At 40.2% G+C, this 20,323-nt stretch overlaps 1 protein-coding gene across 2 annotated transcripts in view; it reads left to right on the forward strand.

Annotated features, from left to right (window-relative positions):
* The first annotated feature begins 1,177 nt into the window (after positions 1–1,177).
* pdzd2 (PDZ domain containing 2) overlaps positions 1,178–20,323 on the forward strand; it is a 30,227-nt gene continuing 11,081 nt past the window's right edge. For both annotated transcript variants that reach the window (XM_078789224.1, XM_058070949.2), the window contains exons 1-13: positions 1,178–1,791; positions 7,335–7,694; positions 8,653–9,113; positions 9,382–9,868; positions 12,075–12,220; positions 12,315–12,447; positions 12,758–12,811; positions 14,084–14,171; positions 15,031–15,182; positions 16,242–16,361; positions 17,363–17,477; positions 18,331–18,404; positions 19,296–19,506. In XM_078789224.1, coding sequence (XP_078645350.1) covers positions 7,575–7,694; positions 8,653–9,113; positions 9,382–9,868; positions 12,075–12,220; positions 12,315–12,447; positions 12,758–12,811; positions 14,084–14,171; positions 15,031–15,182; positions 16,242–16,361; positions 17,363–17,477; positions 18,331–18,404; positions 19,296–19,506 — 2,161 coding nt within the window. In that variant the 5' untranslated portion in view covers positions 1,178–1,791; positions 7,335–7,574. The remainder of the gene's footprint in view (positions 1,792–7,334; positions 7,695–8,652; positions 9,114–9,381; positions 9,869–12,074; positions 12,221–12,314; positions 12,448–12,757; positions 12,812–14,083; positions 14,172–15,030; positions 15,183–16,241; positions 16,362–17,362; positions 17,478–18,330; positions 18,405–19,295; positions 19,507–20,323) is intronic.

The raw sequence follows: 20,323 nt of genomic DNA on the forward strand, positions 1-20,323 counted from the left end.
CTGCACACATGCCTTAGAATGGAATTATAGAGATGACCTTTAACCTTTAGCACCTATTAGCCTTTGAGCTCTAAATAGTGTGGCACACAACAGAGCTTATTTTCTATTGGTGTAACAACTAAACGTGTACGTGTGGAAACGGCGATTTTTCAGAAAATAGTTCCGTTAACTTATATGCACCTAGGTAGGAACCAAAAACGAAAATAGGTAGGAACCTATCTACCTAAAACTGACAGCATACACTGACTGTATATGTGTATTATGAAGATTCAGAAGATTAATACTGAACTCTCCAAATGTTTTGTCTATAAAAGGTTGTTTTGATCCAATCCTCATCCTGGTATAAAACACGCACCGTCTTTCAAAGCCATGTGTGTAACCATATCTGGACTGCTACAATCCCAGATGCAAGAGTTAGCAGATCCGCTAGTAGATCCGTGAGGAGATCCTCTTCTTTTCTCCCTTGACTTTGCCATAGTGCGGTTGCTAAGCAACACCTCATGTCAACACCGACTGTCCGATTAGCCGAATTAGCTTTTATAGCGAGTTTTGTCTCTCACCAGTTGTTAGTCGGACTCGCTTGCACTGCTAGCATAGCATTGCTAGCATTGTAACGGCTGATTATCGTGAGTACAATCCTCTCGCTTGTCCAAATTAAGGCAAACATCATTATCTGAAACGTTGACATCGTTTAACACAATAATACAACATTCTATCTACATTTGTAGGTCAGAAAAGTGGAAAAAGCATAAAAGGTCCCCTTCACGGTCAATGTAATACAAAAAGTATCCAGCAGATGGAGACAAAAGACAGGATGGTGGGAGACCAGAGAGGATGGGCACCTGGGGTCACATACCAGTGGGCCCATAGTCGCCCCCGCTTGTGGGAAATACTGTCAACCTTCCCCGTGACCAGGAGCGCCATTCTATTACAAAAAACAACATATAAATAGACTTCAAAAATGTAATATATTTCATCTAAAAATGTTAACATGTTAAATGTCAAATGCACAATGCATATGGATTGTTACCTCCAGGATGTGACTGTAAATTTGTGGTCTATAATTTACCTATGGGTCAAACAATAACTTCATTTTTGGCAAAATCAGTTTTAAGGTTGCTATATTTGACTGTGAAGTATGATATGAGAATGTGTGTCAACGTTTTTAAAGTGTTATTGATTTCTAAACGTTTGTATTTGTGAGTGGGTTTTTTTTTTAATACCTCTCGGCCGCCGTAGATTTGAGTTATGGCGGCCAGGAATAAACCGTTAAAAAATAACGTGAAGAAATAAAACCGTACCAAAATTGAAACACGCCATTAAAAAGCAGCACAAAAGTACATATATGATTAAAACGTGCTTTTTAAATGGTAAAAGTGGTGTAAATAGTTGAATGGAGGCGGAGTCAGGGTAATAACAACGTCGTCGTGGATGTTTTGGCTCCGCCTGGCTGACAAATGTCGCTCGATTCCCCAAAGCATTTGAATCTAACCTTTTTCTTCAACTACCTTCGATGCTAAGCAACAGGGAAAAGGAAAAGGTTGTTTTTGTTTCTGAGATGTTTTATTTATGTCGTGTTTTATATTCACGAAGACTTTGGTGCGCGAAGCCACTTTGTGCTGAATCGCTATTTATTTTATTGGACTTTAAAAGTGCATTTTTTACGGTCGATGTGCTTTTCTAAGTTAGTATCATTTCTTTTCTTGATTACAACATTACCATATGGACATTCAATGCGTTTTGACCTGGAATGGACAGTCAGCTTCAAGATGGATCGCCATGCAGACTAAGGTAAATTATTATTTTCCGTCCATGCAATCTGGTTTTAATCTCTTTGTAACACGCTTCCTTCTACACAATTCCATATTTTCATACCCAGATGCATGCATTAGCACTCTGTTCTTATTTCAATTGGTCTTTTTCTCCTGCATGTGTAAAATCTGGCTTCATAGGTTTGACCAAGGATGTTCAAATTACGGCCCGTGGGTCATTTCTGGCCCGCTACTGGGCAAAAAGACACTTTTTCACTAAAAACTATGGAATGTTTCAACAATATGTAACAATCCGTTGAGGGTTTACAATAATATCATATTCAACAATATACAGTACACTTTGACAAGTTTAACTCATTCAATCCCAGCCATTTTTGTGACGAATTTTACAAAAATCTTCACAGATAATGTTGTGTTCAAGGGCTATATAAACATGGTACCTGCTTTCTAAACGAGTAGCCAAAAGGACTTTGCTTTATAAATAGCTCCTTTAATATTTAATGTAATGTTATCCTTTACAGTTAGCGTTGGTGTGCACACGTGCATAGTCTGTTATTTATGTCTGTATATTTATGTATACAGCATAGCCGACTGCATTGCATTTGTTCCTCCACATCTGCATTTGACAAAACTTCATAATAAAAAGCAATCGAAATGATCCAAAATCATTCACAATGTCAAAGAAGTCAGCATTGACCCAACCCAAACCTAGCAACATACAGTAACATGCAAACTCCTCTAAGTGATTAGCATTCTGGCTGTGGGGCAGACTGTATTGCTTGAGGTCTTCATGTGATGCAAAATCCATCTGGACGATTTGTAACCCGTGCATCATTTCCTATGCCCCCCCCCCCCCCCCCCCCACACACACACACAATATTCCATTGTGAAAACCTTTGAGAAATGTGAACAATACTTTTTCAGATTGCCAATTGTGAATCAAGGTGATTTTGCCATGATTAAAGCCAACCCTGATACGCTTGTATCAAGCTCATTATTAGCACATATACAGACACAAATAGTGGAATATGAAGTGATTATTGCACATGTTCTGTGCTAACAAGGAACAAGATTGTGGGATTAGTTTGAGTCCGGCATGTTGTGGAAGAGAGGAGGTAAAGGTTTCCAGTGGATCATCGCTTTCCACATGGGTACCATCCTGAACTACAAAACCACAAGCGATTGATACACCTACAGCTGCAACAAACCATTATTCTTAGTCTTAATCTGAAGCTTGTTGTTTTGATGAATGAAATGATCTGTTAGGCCGGATACCAGATTAGAAACTTTTAAAATTGACAGAATGTAACAAATATACTGTTTGTGGCTGTTTATTTTCTGGGGGATATATTAATGGTATGTTACCAAAAAGGAGGCAGAAGATCCACACACCATTGCCGTGCCACAGGTTGACCCCTACCTCATACGGATCGAATCAATATGAACCAAACACAAACAGTTAGTGGTTTGGTCTGCAACATGTCAGAAAGAGGCAAAAATGTCCATTACTGTTTTTTCCAAGTGAATTAAACGTATGAACGATTAATTGAATACCAAAATAATACAGAAAATGGATAATAGATTAATGGTTGCAGCTCTGATGGAGAGCTTGTCTAAGTAATACACGATTGGTGGGGAGTACTTTCTTTTCCGCCTAGGTCAGTGCATAATACGTAAGCGCAGTCAACAAGTCAACGATGTTGTATTGTTTGAATAATTCCTTTTTGTATTTTAGCCACTCATATGTAATTATTTGTTAATTTCCTGAGTCATCCAAGCAGACATATTATCTTTGTTTTTCGGCAAAATGAGATATTGACACACATCAGCCTTGACTTTGGAAAACTGTCATTTTTTGCCTCTTTTCTGACATGTTGTGGATGTAACCACTGTTTTTGTTTCATATTGATCCGGTCCATCTCAGGCCTCATCCATTACTCGATTAATGGAAACAACAAGCTTCAGATTAATCGAGTAAGAAAATAATTGCTTGATGCAGTCCCAGACGTGATGTTATTAGCAACAACATTGGGTTAAGACTTGGTGATACTTGTGATATTGTGTGCATGGAAACGCGGTCACTGGTTAAACCACCACATGCCAGCAGAGGCACTTGTGCCGAGGCTTGGCAACACCGCTGGAGATGAGCTGGAAGTCTAGTGAGATTTGCTGATGTCCTGCCCAGTGTCATGGATGAGGGACGTTTCACATCCAAGTTTTTGTTGGCCTTTTGAGTCCTATTTTCCAGAGCATTTTGGTTAAACTCCAAATTGTGTGACTTTGGAGGGTCCACTCCACTGAGTAAAACAATTTATTAAAACGATCTACTTAGCATGGTTCGTACTGTGAATGAAAGCCTTGGCTATAACCATCTGGTTATATGTGACAAGACTACAATGGACAGCATTGCTTTTTCCGCTTCTATTCTGTCTCAACTTTACATTTCAGACATACACATTTCCTAATCCTAATTCCTAATCTGCCCATATGGTCACAATAGCGGGGGAGGGGTATGATAGGATTGGTTGAGACATCTGGGTCAATCTGAAACACGAAACATTGTGCCGAAGAGGGGTGAAGGAATTCAAAACATACACAACACCACTAAATAGCCTCGTCTCGCCGTAATGTAAAATATACATATGTATATAAAGTTGTACCACGGAGCAATATCTGTTTGGGACTCACTCAAAGTCCCTGATAGGGCTGCATGATTCTGTTTATTATTATTATTTTTTGTCGTAGTCAAAAAACAGAAGGTAATACCATTTCCATGGGTGCAACGGTTAGCATTTCAGGATGGATCTGAGACAAAGTGAATAAGCTTGGAACCATACAGTGGTGTGAAAAAGCGGTTTCCCCCTTCCTGATTTAGGTATAAGTCTTATTTATGTCTTATTTGATCTTATGTCTTATATCTACTCTATTGGGTAATAGGAGTGTAAAGGTGTCTGTGGGGCGGCATTCAGCGTCTAGTGGGGTCTAATGCTGAAAACCGTATTTAAACAGATTTTCTATACTCCAACTACGAAAACGTTCATAAATAAGAAATTCACTTATCATGGAGGGGCCTGAAGCTGATGGACGACTACACTCTCTTGTGTCAGTCATCTTTCAGTCACGTGTGTAAGCATGTGCTTCCGTGCACCCACAGGTATGTGTCTGCGCCACTAAAATTGTGGGCACTTGTACAAATTTCATGCGATAACTCGAACCTCTGTGTTTACGTCTAATTCAGGCGGAACACTTAGTTGTCAGCACATTGGCCTGACTTGCAGTTTATTTGACCAGCTGAGCAGTTGTCTATGTTGATGCAAAAAGTGGAATTGTCAGCTGATTTTCCTGACCACACGGTCATCGGCATTGTCTCTCCACGGGAGCTGCAACAAAGACCACTAAGAAGAGATCTGCCCCTGTTGAACCGGGGATTTGCTAGACCCGCTCGATGTTGGCATGTAATTCTTTGTAAAGGGTCTGACCGCTAAACGCAATGCTTGTGCACACAGTCAACAAAAGGTTTTCTTCCTAACACTAAACTTGCCACGAGCGGTTGTATCGGAATGCACTGGATCGTGTCTCTGTTGGTGTCCTGTCTGAAGTCTAAAGCAAAATGTGGCTTAGTACTTGGTGGAGAAACTATTTTGGCAAGCAGGGGCAGAGCTACCTACTTTCAGAGGATCCCAATCCACAGCAAAGTGACTTGCTAATGTTTTTCTTGCTGACTGTGCTCTGTTATCAACCACATTATTCCGAATTATTAGTGGTCTCTGTCACACCAAGTTTCTTGCTGGTGGTCTTCCGATTCCAGTCCTGGGCAGGTCTACAGTCTTTTCCATAAGGTCATCTCTTTGGTCTTGTCCATGGTGGTAGAGAGCTTTGAATGGAAGAGAGTTTTTGTGTGACAGGTGTCGTTTACCCTGATTATGAGTTGAGATTAGGAGTACTTTCTTAAAGAAACAGTGCTCATTTGTGTGTTTCGTGGACATATAACTGGTCTGTGGCAGTCACAATCTCAATTCTCTAGTGGTTCTGTCTTCCTACCGTCACTGCTTGTAATTTTCCTCCTGTCGAAAGATTTAGTGCAGAAGGTAAACACAACTTAAAAGCATGCAATTTATCTCCAGTTAGCAGTGAAAACTTGTGATTATTGCATTAAAAATGTTTAAAATTCAGCAAATCTATAGATGCATCCACTATACAGTTGTAGGCTCAATGTTTCGTTCAGTGGCATGACACCACTATAGAAACATACGGTACTTCCTCGTAAACATGCAATTTTAAACGCTGCTCGGGGAGGACAGGTCCTGCTTGCTTTCACTTGGAGTGTACTTGAATAGTAAAGACAGATGCTACCACACAGCCCAACAGTTTATTTGAGGCTCAGGCTCTCCATAGTCATTACAGTGCGGTCTCGTGGTCGCCTGTGTTTTCATCCACAGATGTGGTTCTCTGTCTGTAGTTAAGTTTGCTGACTGGTCTCTCCAGATTCCCCAAATCTTTACAAACGAGGCCCCTTGGGATTTATCTTTGGCTTACTGTGTTTCAGACAATTAATAACAAGCAACATCATTTCAGTGAGTGTGGATCGTGATGCTTTTCTTTGGGGTGTTATTTTAGTAAGGTGCATGTTTGTGACAGTGCCATACTCACCCAGTTTGGCCAGTTTTGACCTTTCTACCCGGGGCAGTGTGGAGTTGCGGTCACTCACTGTGGACATGTCGGTCCTCAGACATTCCCAGTGATGTTTTGAAAGTGTTGTTTTTAGGGGGGGTTGGATAATTACACCACACATTTCACGTTAGATGAAAATTAGACGAATTAGACAATAGACGAAAATCTAATATTTTTTTAAATTAAAAAAATTCAAATATCCTCTGATTTCAGCGTCTCAAATGTGAATATTTTAGTGAAAGTAGCCCTATTATGTCAGTGTTTTAGGCGAAATATTCAGACACATTCACACACATCTTTTTTTACTCTGGAAAACAGCAAGGGACATTTTTCTTATATGTTGCAGAACAAACCGCTAACTGTTTGTGGCATCCTTATTTTCGTCTGTCTAGGGCCTAGCTGATTATTCAATTAATCATCAAGATTCATTAAAAAAGGAAATATTTGTTAATTGCAGCCCTAGAAAAAAATCTGTCAAAAAATTGAAGTAGAGAAATCCTAGGAAACACAGCTGGAATAGGTGCAAATTCTGGAAGATCTAGAAAACCTTCTGTGTGGGTTGTCGTGTGTTGTTGCTCTAGAGGAGCCCACAATTAAATGAAATAGTAGTTCCCCTTTAAAAGGAATTGCTGCTAAAACACTACAATTAAAAATGTATTTGTTTTAATCCAATTAATTGAAGAAATTAAAAATTATTATTAAAATAATCGTTTGTTGGAACCCTAATGGATACAATTCAACTTAAACAACACAGCTGTTTAAAATACCTAATCACTCACCAACACATAGTCTCCAAGGCAGAAGCGTATTAGAAAGTCTTAGAAGAAAACGCATCGGGTATGCTATGTATTGAATTTGTTGCCCCGTGACATGTTATTCTGTTCTTCTTAGGTATTGGTCTGATGGTGCAAAAGCCGGAGCAGCTTTATGCCAGGAATCCAGGCACCTCCATAATCGCTTGGAATATTGAATGGAAGTTGAAGTTTCCTTGGGATGGACTCCGGCGACCAGTGTTGGCTTTACCATGGTCATTTTTAGATTGATTTGACGGACTCCTTGTGCCCGTGTTTACATTTGGCGGCATCAACACTGTTGTTGGTGAGGGAGCCTCAGTCGGCCCAGGATGCCAGGATGCCCATCTCCCAGGACAATGCCCTCAGCATCCTTCCACTGCTCAATGAGTGGCTTGGAGCTCAGGCTAAGAGATCACACCAGAGTCACGACTTGACTCTGGAAACTTGTGGCAGCAAGGTAAGTCTCCCTACTGTACAGTATTTCGACATTTTGTTCATAATGTGAATTTCCTGTTTAGTCAATCATAAAACAATGTACAGTAATCCCTCCTCCATCATAAATCAGACCCAACCGTAATAAGTGAATTCCCGCAAAGTAGGATTCCTTTTGTTAACAGAAAAGTTACAAATGACCTGTTATGACTGTTATACTAAAAGAAATGATGCTAGTACGACTGCACCTAAACCAGTTGAGAGAAGGTTCAATTGCTGTGAAGAAGTCATCAGGGTGCCTAAGAAAGTCCATCAACTGTCTCCCAAAGTTGATTCAGCTGCCGTATCAGCGCACCACAAGCGCAGCGCTTGCTCAGGAACGGTAGCAACTAAGCGTGGGCGCGTCTGCTCACGCAGTGAGGCGAAGACTTTTGGAAAATGGCCTGGAAAAAACATCAGGGACAGACCGGTATCCTGCCAAAAGATACAGGTATCGGACACCTGAAGAGTGGGGTCAGGACTTACTGCTCTCTGGCGGGGGGTCGGGGCTACCACAGCATGCAAATAGCACTCTGTGGTACCCTGGATGCTTCTTTTGGGAGCGCCCTGGTAGGAGTGGTGTCAAGTTGTGCAAGACTGCTTTCCTTGATGTCCCAAATGATTTGAGGAATTAATTAGTATGGATGGAGACCTCCAAGCTCATGGGAGTCATATAATATGTAATATGTTCCAAGGTTTTTGTAGCATGTTTGTGTTTCGATTACTTTCCTTTTTGGCGGTAGACTTGCCATCTCTCCAGAATGGATGAAATCAGTTCTAATTTATTATCACTCATTCTTCTTAAGTCTCAGGACATTCCGGGTAAATGTGGAAGCTATGGCTGTATTGTATATCTACGGTAATACACAAATTATTGTTTGTATGAAAACTTGGTGGTTGAATAGATTGGTTGATCATCTTGTTGGTCTCGACTCTTTTTACAGGGCTGCTGCCAAAATGGGGATCAAGTATGCGGTTGCAGTGACATTAGTAGAATTCATGTGGAGGACTTGCCCCTGTGTCTGGATGCCATCCGTAAGCTGGTCGAGTACATCAACTTCAATTTCATGGAGGACGACACGGCTCCATCGTCCGACCTGCCATCCTACAACGAAGGCCCGGATGTTGAAGTTCATGCCGTTTCCGTCAGGAAAAAGGAAGGGGATACAGCCGATTTTGGCTTGAGCTTTGGTAACATCCCAATTTTTGGGGACCCGGATGGAAGAAAAAAGGGAGGGCCAAGGAGGAGACGAGATCAAAGTCCCATCATGCATGTGGGCTGCATCTGGGTGACGGAAGTGAGAAAGGGAAGCCCGGCAGCCTGTTGTGAGAGAATCAAACTGAGGGATGAACTGCTGTCACTGAATGGACAGCTGATGGTGGGAGTAGATGTTGGTGGAGCCAGGTATGTCTTCTTATGGAGGAGTGTCTGTGTACCTTCTCGCTCATCCAGGTTGAATCTAGGCAAATGAACTATTGATTATCATTATTATTATTATTAATGCATTTTTTGAATATTTTTCACTTTTAATGAATAAGGCTTTTCTTGTTCTAAATTATAAGTGTGGATGGCTCCCCATTTATCTATCTAGTGGGTGTGTCCCCTGAGGTTTGTCACAATAGGGTTGCCTATTTACCATACACTTATTCATTGAATGTGTTTTTTTTTTCAGCTACCTGGCCGATCAGTGCTGGAACGGAGGCGACATCTACCTTGTCCTGCTGCGACGGTTCAAACGCAAGGCCCCTCCGCCTCCGTGTCGCTTCGATGGCCTCCTCAGCACGTCCGTCAGCAATGACAGCTGGGATGAACAGCCACCGTGCACGGCTTCCTCCGACTCCACTGATAGTCCATCAACGTGCAAACGCACACGCAAGTTTGGCGTCATTTCACGGTCGCCCTGCAAGGACAAAGACAGCATCGACTCGGAATACTCGAGTTACTACAGTGACCTCAGCACCTTGGACGGTAAAGGAGTCGACACGGGACATATCTTCTCCACGCGTACTTCGATAGAGGACAGTCATGGCACCTTTCGTCAACTGAGAGCTGATCACCATCATCGCCTCAGTGGAGGCACTGCTACTCTTCCTTCGAGAAGTCATCGGCAACTCTTGGAAACTAAAAGGGATTCTCTTTCCAGTCAACTTTCCAATCAGGTACTCAGTAATTCTTTTTATTTCTTCCGTATATGTCAAGTTGATTTGATTAGAGTATGTTTCAGTTACGGGTGGCCAAGTGGTTAACATGTTGGCCACACGGTTCATTGGAGACTCCAAATTGTCCATAGGTATGAATGTGAGTGTGAATGGTTGTTTGTCTATATGTGCCCTGTGATTGGCTGGCCACCAGTCCAGGGTGTACCCCGCCTCTCGCCCGAAGTCAGCTGGGATAGGCTCCAGCGACCCTAGTGAGGATAAGCAGCATAGAAAATGGATGGTTTTTGGTTAGAGCAGTGGTGTCCAAAGTGTGGCCTGGGGGCCATTTGTGGCCATTTTTCTGTCTGACAGAGGCAGCTAAATGAATCAGCTTTTAAATGCTTTGAATGAAATACTTTGCTGGGACAAAAATAGCTGTTGTTACTCGTATTGGTACTTGTACTGTATTTTCCGTAATATAAGACGCACTTAAATGCCTTCAATTTTATCAAAAATTGACGATGCCTCTTTTAATCTGGTGCCATTTTTATACTTGAAAATGTTTCATAAGTTATTTTTTTTTTATTAATGAAAGGGCATATTCAACCACAAAACAATAAAACCACCTGCTGATGTAAGGAAAGCAAGATAGAGGTTTACAATGTGGGTCAGAGGATTGAGAGACAGCTGGTGTATTAACCCATATCAGAGGGATTTTACATGGAAAAAAACATCAGTTACAGTCACATGCACTTTCAAATGAATGTTATCAAATACTTTATCCAATAAAACCACAAGCAGATGTTGAACTATGTCGAATGTGACGGGCTGGTTAGGTTTGTTCTATTAAGTTCTTTGTCAATTAACAACAAAAATGTACAAAAACTGTCAATAATAAGAATTCAGCAAACAAAGTCGCGATCGTATAGTGTCTAAAACAAGGTACAATGTAGCATTATGTACCATGTAGCATTGGCTAGGAACAGAGCAACAAGGAAGGTTTGCGAGTAGTGATGGTTGCCATTTGCGTCCACCTGCCTTGCCGCTAAGCGCCCAGTCACCCGACCAAGCTGCCTGAAACAAAGACAGAGAACACTAAGCACCCTGCAGAAATAGGAAGTGACCAAACAAATGTATTTGTGTAAACCAAGACTTGATGCTTATTTTACCATTTAACTTCATACTCAGAATGTGTATAACAACGATTACAATAAGTGAGTGTTTATCAAATACATTTTCCAACATAGCATGTACCCCCCCCCCCCCCCCCCCAACAAATGAGGGGATTTCCTACAATTTTGTAGTGATCCTTTCCTTGCACATGAGGATCTGTTATGGCTTATAGTCGTTATGGAATTAGGAGGACGTTTTGTGCCATCTGTTTTCTGGGATGTCATGCTTCTTCCATGTTACTACACAATTATATGAATATATACTGTAAGTGACATGTATAGATACACACATCCTTAAATACTATAGTTAAATCAGGTGTGCTTGGAGTACAGTACAGTACAGTACAGTAAAAAAAATACATGCTACTATAGTAACCACATACTGTAGATAACGTCGATAGAGTTGAGTTTTTTCTAGCTGTTGGTGTAGCCAGGGATTATTGTTCCTGTTGTGAAATGCAATGAAAGCCTATTGTTCTGGCCATCATGGCTGGTGCTTGTGTGTCTCACCCAGTATTACAGTAGCGTTACTGGAATTGCTGTGACTGACATGGCTGTGCTCCCAACTCCCTTGACATTTGTATATAAAACTATAGTCTCTCGTCCCCAACTTGTTCTTTGACTGGTCCAATATTTAAATTAGCATTGAAAATCCTGCCTTAAAGATTTTTAAACACGTTTCCATAACTTTCGACACAGGCTAGCAGCTAGCATCATCTGCTTGTTAGTGCTAGTTTAAACAACTGCCTGACCCATTACTGCCACCAAGTGGTGGGAAGCTGTATTCCGGGCATGCCCATCCGGGAAAAGTCCCGGGGGCAGACCAAGGACACGCTGGAGGGTTTATGTCTCACAGCTGGCCTGGGAACGCCGTGGTGTCTTCCCCGTGAAGTTGGAGGAGGTGGCTGGAGACTGGGAAGTTTAGACTTCCCTACTGAGACTGCTGCCCAGACCCAGGCCTGGATATGCGGAGGAAAATGGATGGATGGACCTACTGTAAAGTCCTCATGTGCTTCATGTGTGATTTTTTTTTTATTGTTCTTCTCTTTTTGAAGCCAAGAGATGGCTGCCATATCTGGAAGATGCACCTAGTGAAAGGTGAAGAGGGCTTGGGCATCCAGATAACGGGTGGGCGTGGCTCCAAGCGCTCTTCGCAGGGCATTAACATAGCCCACATTGAGGAGGGAGGAACAATCCACAGGTATTTTCAAGGAAATGTGTATTATTCACCCCTTCATAGTATGATGCAACAGGACATTTCAACATGTACGTACATATTTTGATTTGTATTCCAGAGACGGCCGTCTTCAAGCTGGTGATGAGTTGCTGATGATTAATGGTCAGTCTCTTGTGGGGCTTACCCATCAGGAGGCGGTCTCGGTTCTCCGCTCTGCTACTGGACTTGTCCAGCTTGTTGTAGCCAGCAGGGTAATGCATACATACGCTTCATCTTGACAACCTACCTGACACTGTCATCCAGGGGTCGGCAACCCGTGGCTCTGGGGCCTCATGCGGCTCCCCTCAGACTTAGTAATAACGGCTGTTTAATAATGCATTTTTATCAGGTATTAAAGTGAAGAAACAAGGGTGGTGTCATCATTTATTCCATGACTGTAATAATAATCCCAGAGAGGCTGCAGTGATTTGCAGTGCAGTGATCATATTGGAAAGGGGGCAGAAATGTCCATCACTGATTTCAACGTCAAAGCTGATGTTTGTGTTCTTGTCTGCCTTGCAGGAGGAATCTGATGTCGGCTTTCATCACTTCCCATCCACCAGTCTGCCAGATCTGGTCAGCATCCATACTGCCTCATATAGCACCTTGGGTACTCACCCCAAACCCTAGCAGGATGTGTCTGTGTGTACTGTAGATGATATGTACAATACACCCACTGATGGAGTAGTTCACTGTGAACGGTTGATTGTCTGATGCTACGTGTATCCTTCTTCGGTTTTATCATTTAAATTTGCATCGTTTGAATCCGTGGAGATGACTGAAGGGCACTGAAGATTAAAGATAATGAAGAAAGAAAACCCTGGGTACATTGCAAAAATATAATTTAACAAAAAACTTTTTTTTAAAAAATGGATAACTGTGGTAATTTTTCAAGAACAAAGTTAAAATATGGAAAAAGTTGTAATTTTACCAGAATAATGTTGTAATATTCTGAGGAAAAAATAATGTACAGTAATTTTAGTAGCAAAAAGTTTAAATATTTCAGACAGAAACATTTTTTACATGTAAATATTATATATATATATATACGTATATGATACATAAACTATATATTATATATGTAAATATTCTGAAAAACAAACAAAGATGTTATTTTTTTTAATTAGGTTGCGAAAAAAGTTATGGTACTAGATGGTACTATGGTACTAGTTATGGTACTAGAGTAAAGTCACATTTTTGGAATATGACAGGACATGACAGGAATGAAAAACGGCTATAATTTTATGAAAATAAAGTCAAAATATTAGAGGAAAAAAAGTTATATTCTTGTGCAGAAAGTCACAATTTTGCAAGACTAAATATTAAGTGATATTAAGTAATAAAAAAGACGCACTTAAGAAAAATAGTATCATTATCAAAAGTAACATCATTTTAGTGGCATAGAGTTTAGATAATAGAGGAAACAATGTTTTTATTTCAAATACTATGAGAAAACAAAAGGAAGTTATCTTTTTTGGAAAATTAGGTTGATGAAAAAAAGTTATGTTATGGGAATAAAGTTCTAATAATAAATAACTTTGAAATATTTGGAACCTAAAAAACATTTGAAATGGGTTAATAAAAGAGCAAATGGAGTACAAACTACCAGTTCATCTGCTTTTCACCTATATCATAAACCTGCGATGCAATTTTTTCTTGAAATATTTATAAATTCTCAGCATATGTATGTGCATATGTAAAAAAAAAAACTAAGTGGCCCTTGCGTCCTTTCATTTTCAGTATGTCGTGAAAAAGTTCTACAAATATGAGTTACTATATTGCAAGTGATTACCAGCACCCATATGCAAATGGGGAAGAACGAATGTTGTTCTTTGTCTCCGCTTCCAGTTGACTAACCTGGAGAAACAAGAGGACACAAGCCTGACAGGGTCGTGCTGCAGCCCTGCACCCTTAAAGCTCTATCACCAGTCCCAGGGTCGGTACATTGCAAATACAGTTCGGAATTACTGAAACGTATCTTTGCTTATTGTGGTTCTGCATCACTTTTGATAAATATATTGTAAACAAATATGGTTTATAAAAAGTACTTTTTTATTGTATCTTTATTTGAACACAGAGAAACAAAAAATAAAGGTTGTAAATGGATTAGTATTAGATAAAGGTATAATAAAGATAAAGTATTTGATGGCAATCCAAAAGGTGGTTTAATACTTTAGGTACAGTTTAGGTCACATTCTCCCAGGCCTCGTGTGAGTCATTCAGGTATTTTCATGTCAAACCTTCAGACGGGTTTGCACATGTGTCTTGTTGAGCACCGCAGGGTATCAATCCATTACAGCTACAGCGTCTTACTAATGCTTTTTTTTTCACACCCTTGATATCATCATGTCAATCCGGGCTGCACATGTCTTAAATGTCAATGAGTGGTTAACGCGCAGGCCACACAGCTAGGAGACCCAAGTTCGATTCCACCCTCGGCCATTTCTGTGTGGAGTTTGCATGTTCTCCCCGTGCATGCATGGGTTTTTCTGCGGGTACTCCGGTTTCCTCCCACATTCCAAAAACATGCTAGGTTAATTGGCCACTCCAAATTGTCCATAGGTATGAATGTGAGTGTGAATGGTTGTTTGCCTTTATGTGCCTTGTGATTGGCTGGCCACCAGTGTTAACAAGAATTACTTTTGCAATTAAAAACAATCAAATATAAAATAATTTGAATAATTTTCTGGATTTTTTTACACTCTTATCTGTTCCCACCATTCTGGACAGTTAAAAAAACTTATTAAATATCTCATTCTTCCCCGAAGTGACTGAACTTATTATTTTTGTCATAGGAGGAAGTGGTCGTTTGGAGTCAGTGGGTGAAGATGATGAGTTCTTTGCAGAGAATGGCTTGGAGAGTTGTGACATTTTGGAGAAGTCGTCCAAGTCGGGCAGACGGAAACACTCCTTACCCCAACAGCTCGATACTGCTGGAGAAAGACCGGTTAGTCGCTCATTGTAGTTCACAAATTTCACAAATAAATGAAAGTAGATGTTTTAAAAGCAACAATGTCAGTAATGTTACTGTAATGTTCGGCGAGACACAAGCACCAGACTTGGCTTTTAGTGACAGAGAGAGAATGGCCTCTTTACTTGTCACTTGTGCAGCTTTACAAGCAAAACTGTGCAATCACCCATCCGTGTATACTGTATATACAACATACCATACCATGTGACAAGGGTGTAGACAGGGCAGGATGACCGTGCGCTAAAAGGGGGAGCAAAAAGGGTAGAAGAGGAGGGGGGAGAAAAAAAGCAACTCCACACTACGTTCCTATGGGGCCTGGAAACCTCCGCAACGTAGGCAGAAATAAGCCCAGAGACTTACATCAGGGGAGGAGGAAGGGGCGAGGGTGGAGTGCCTTGGACCCCGCCTGTCCTCACTGGGGAGATTGCAGCTATGAATGACCTCCAACGGGTAAATAATCTCTAACATGGGCTACTGTTGTAGCGCCAAGATAAAAAAAACTCAACTCTGCACCTTAAGTGTCACTTCCTGCCTTACTATAGGGGTGTTATTTATGTCTGGATGGCTCTATTCATTTAAAAAACCCATATTTGGAAGGTCATAAACAGGTTTTCAATGCTCTAACTATGAAAATATTTCATCCTACTTCTCTCTTCCCGATTGAACTTTGATCCTTGAGTACTAACTAGTACCAACTAAGTTTCCATGCATTCAATATGTATGTTTCACCCAAAGCGTAACACACACACACACACACACACACACACACACGCAATGTCCGATCAAAGCCAGTAACTCGTCTTAGTGCAGATATTACAGTAACAATGCCCTGAAGCTGCCCACTCTAATTGCTATGCTAATGAGAAACTCTCATCAAAAACTGAAGGCAAGCAACAAGCTCTCGGTCCAGTAATACCTCAAACATCCCATAAAGTTCATGGATGGTCATTTACCAACCAGTGAAGAAAAGTCACCGTCGTGCAAGAAACACAGATTCCATGTTGACTTTTGCATTTGTGTTTGTATCCCCCCCAGGAATATCAGATCATTAAGAAATCAGCACGCTCGTTAAGTACTGTTCAAGTGGAATCACCATGGCGACTTGCACAGCCGTCTATTATCTCCAGCATCGTGCTGATGAAAGGCCAAGGGAAGGTGAGCACACCACCTTCTGTCTGAATGATCGCGAGATCTGCTTTGGATTTTTACAGTTAAGAATATTAGATTTGATTAAAAAAAAAGCAGCATTAGTAAGATTGAAGATTTTTGCCTTGTTGCAGAATTGCAATTATAACATTTAATAACTGAAAATAAAACAGATAAAATCCTATTTCTACCCTGACATGAAAACCATTGACATATCTTCTACACCTTCCTTATTTTTTATTGTTATTTATTTATTGTTTTTATTTGTTATTGATTTTCTCTAATCCCTATGTTATAAAACCCCAACTTTATATATACACAATATTATACACACAGTGTAACATTGGTTAGCATCATTAACTTGTTCCGGAAGGGCAGACTCCATTTTCCCACAAGAAATAATGTCAATCCAATTCATCCGTTCCACATATCCATCTTCCTCAGTTCATCCAAGGTAGGGTCACAGGGCAGGAACATTTAAGAACACAGTTACACTCACACTGCGTGTTACCAACATGACAAAGACGCTCGCCATAAAAAAATACATCAATAAACAGGACTGCAATCCATGTGTGGCTGTGTTGTAATGGTAATTGTTGTTGTCTCACCAGACCTGTGAGTGCCTTTTAGATGGAGGAGGGTCACCAAAAGTCTCTTCACTGCATTTTTCTGATTACAGTACCTTCTAAATATAGCAACCAAACCCTAATTTGGCAACACTGATCCCTCCTGCAACATCTTCTTATTCTCTGGCATACCACGTGTGTCATAATATGTTTATGAGCGCCAAATCTCTTTGTGGCAATTTATGTATTTATGCAATTGATTTAATTTATATATCTATGCAGGATAATTGCTGCTTCCCAACACAAGTAGGGGGAAGTCTCTCAGTGCCTTTTGTAGTTTGCAATCCAATGTTGCTAAGGTCTGGTCACCCTGCCTGGTTAGGATGTTCATGATCCACTCAGGATCTACAAGTCCAATGTAATGAAATTGTATTGATTTCCCAGGGCCTAGGCTTCAGTATCGTTGGTGGGCAGGATTCAGCACGGGGCCAAATGGGGATCTTTGTCAAGACCATTTTCTCTCACGGTGCCGCAGCAGCTGATGGACGACTAAAAGAGGGTGACGTTCCTTTTCTCCATTTTATCTTACATGTCCACAGAATTCACTCAATTGGGAAATCATCAATTGGGACTGTTGGTTATACAGCAGTGCTGTCCATCTTAGTCCTCCTGATACTTGGGTTATTATTCCCATTATTATCTATTATTATCCCCTTATTTTTTTACCATCACAACCAATACACTCAAAAAAAATACTTATTTCCCTCAATCAAATATTTTAATATTATATTGTGTCTTATATGTATTTTTTTTATGATTTCATTAATTAGATTAACATATTTAGCATAATTAATGCATGTGCATCATACCATGCCACATTGTTACTCTGTTATGATTGCAGACATAAGCTCAGTGCAGCGTCCTCACAACAACTGGTCTTAAAATTTTGATCAGGCGTGTCTCCGATTCACAAATTGTCCGATCTGGAAGGATTCTGAAACAAACACGTCTCTCCATCCATCCTTGGAATCACACTTCCACATTCTCCAGGCGGATTCATGGACACTCCCAACTCCGAACATCACAACATCTTTATTATGTGTGTACGTGGGGTCATAATAAACAGAAAGAAGAACAAAATAAGTGGATATTATTTTCACTCAAAATAACTCATGATTGAAAACATGTTCATGAAACTTAATTATTGGTTTATATAACACACACAAACATCTCAGTAATTGTCCCCTTTCTTCGTGTGAGGGCAGCACCTAACTGGCAGGGTGCTCACTGTGGCACCGTTGACATGATGATGCATTCAATGATGCAGAAGCACGTTTGCTGCATTTGTTACGGTATTTCATTGTATTTCACCGTTGGATTTATTTGTGTGTTTATTTTTTGTTCCTTTATAGGAGATGAGATTCTGGAAGTCAACGGAGAGTCTCTCCAAGGACTGACACACCAACAAGCCATCCAGACTTTCAAGGTCTCACTGAGTTGCAACATGAATCTTGAAATATTTCCAAATTTATTTTCAAGAAGCTCAGAAGCTTTTACATTTGTGAAAAAATGACATAATAGCACACATTTTATTTTCATTTTGACGCCATTTAAAGCTAATAAAATACAAGTAATAAATGTCTTTAAAAATATACATGGTATATATATGAATTTATAGATATTTATATATTGTCTTAGTATATTATTTAACAGTTTAATATATATTTTTTCAAAAGTTATTTCTTCTTTTCTCAAAATTAGGACACCCGACATTTTTAGCGGAGTTCCACGCTTTTCACGGGAGTTACGTTCCATGTCTACCAATAAATGACGAAAAACCTACATACAAAAATATGAAAAATAAGTCAAAATATGAAGAGAAAAGTGGTATGAGAAATAAAGTTGCAACTTTGCAAGCATAGTTTATTTTATTTTTTAATTTGTGAGAAACAAACAAAATAAAGTTGTAATATTTTCAGGGAAAAAAACAGCAAATATTGAAGAGTTTGGACATTTTATGTATTGTGTGTCTCCCAGTAATTTTATCCGCAACTCGGATTGAGTGTTATGAAAGATATTGAAGGATAGTCTATGTTATGATAGTTATGAAGGATAGTCTAAGGTTATTAGACTGACAATGCACTTAGAGTTATTAGACTGTATAATATCTAGCAGACATAATTCAAAATTTACATTAACCAAAAAATACACTCATCGGTGCGTACTCTAACCTGACTCTGGAGTGGACATTTGTTTTAAAACTTCACTCGTGTGGATGGACAGTTTTTTTCCATGGTGGATGAAATGTGCATTTGTGCATGTTCGTGTGGACGCGGCCCAGGTATCATCGTTCAATGCCCTTGCTTCTTCTTCACAGCAACTCAAAAAAGGTGTTGTGTCGTTGACAATTCGAACTCGCCTGCGGAGCCCCAGTCTCACACCCTGTGCAACCCCCACCATTCTAAGCCGCTCCAGTTCACCCAACTCCAATGCCAGCGGGGGGGCGCCCATTCCAATTGATGAGGCCGATGGTAGGAGGGGCCCTGGTCCGAAGGACTGCATCATCATGGAAGTCACGCTTGATAAAGGTCTTGTGCTTATTTCGTGTTTCTTTATTTGAATGGACCAATACTTATGAATATGAGTAAGAATGGAATTATGGGCAAGAAGTTGGGCCTGTCATGATTACGTCGAACGGTTCATTTTCAAGGGTGGAATGATTACAGTGTACATCAAAGTTTCAGTTTATTTCGGATTTTCTGTCTTCCACACGATAAGTCCATTCAGTTCATATCGTAATCCCTCGTTTACTGTGGTTACTTTGTTCTACACCCAACCGTGATAAGTGAATTTCTGTAGGATTCGTTATGTCTAAGTCAAATATTGTCATAATTAGAGCATATAAAATCTGTCAGCGACCTTCTAAATAGGGTTTTCAACATTGTTAGAGCCCTCTAGACATGACATAGCACCCCTACATGTGTGATTACACTCATCCTACTCAATATAGTAGACATAATTACAGAATATAGTAGACATAATTACAGAAACTAACGCCTAAATAAGATTTGTGCTTATGTGTTTTTTTGTTGCTCGGGGAGCTGAGTGGGGAGCGTGGGTAACAGCCACAACAATAGCCCGCCTTAGACATTACCGTGCCTGTTGTGAGATCGTTCTTCCATACAATAAAAACCTGTTGCGGTGATCAAGTGTGGTGCGTGTGTGTCTCACCAAACATTACAGTAACATTACTGACACCTAGTGACCAGTGTAGAATACTGCATATCATCACAACATCTTTGAATGTGTCTTCTGAATGCCTTGTGGTGGTAAAATCAATCAAATGTATACGCATATTTTTGACCAGTAATATGTCATATCGCAAGTGAGGTTCTGACTTTTGCA

The sequence above is a fragment of the Doryrhamphus excisus genome, linkage group LG3 (genome assembly GCF_037039965.1).
Source record: "Doryrhamphus excisus strain RoL-2023G ecotype Guam linkage group LG3, RoL_Dexc_Guam_v1.1, whole genome shotgun sequence".
NCBI lineage: Eukaryota > Metazoa > Chordata > Actinopteri > Syngnathiformes > Syngnathidae > Doryrhamphus > Doryrhamphus excisus.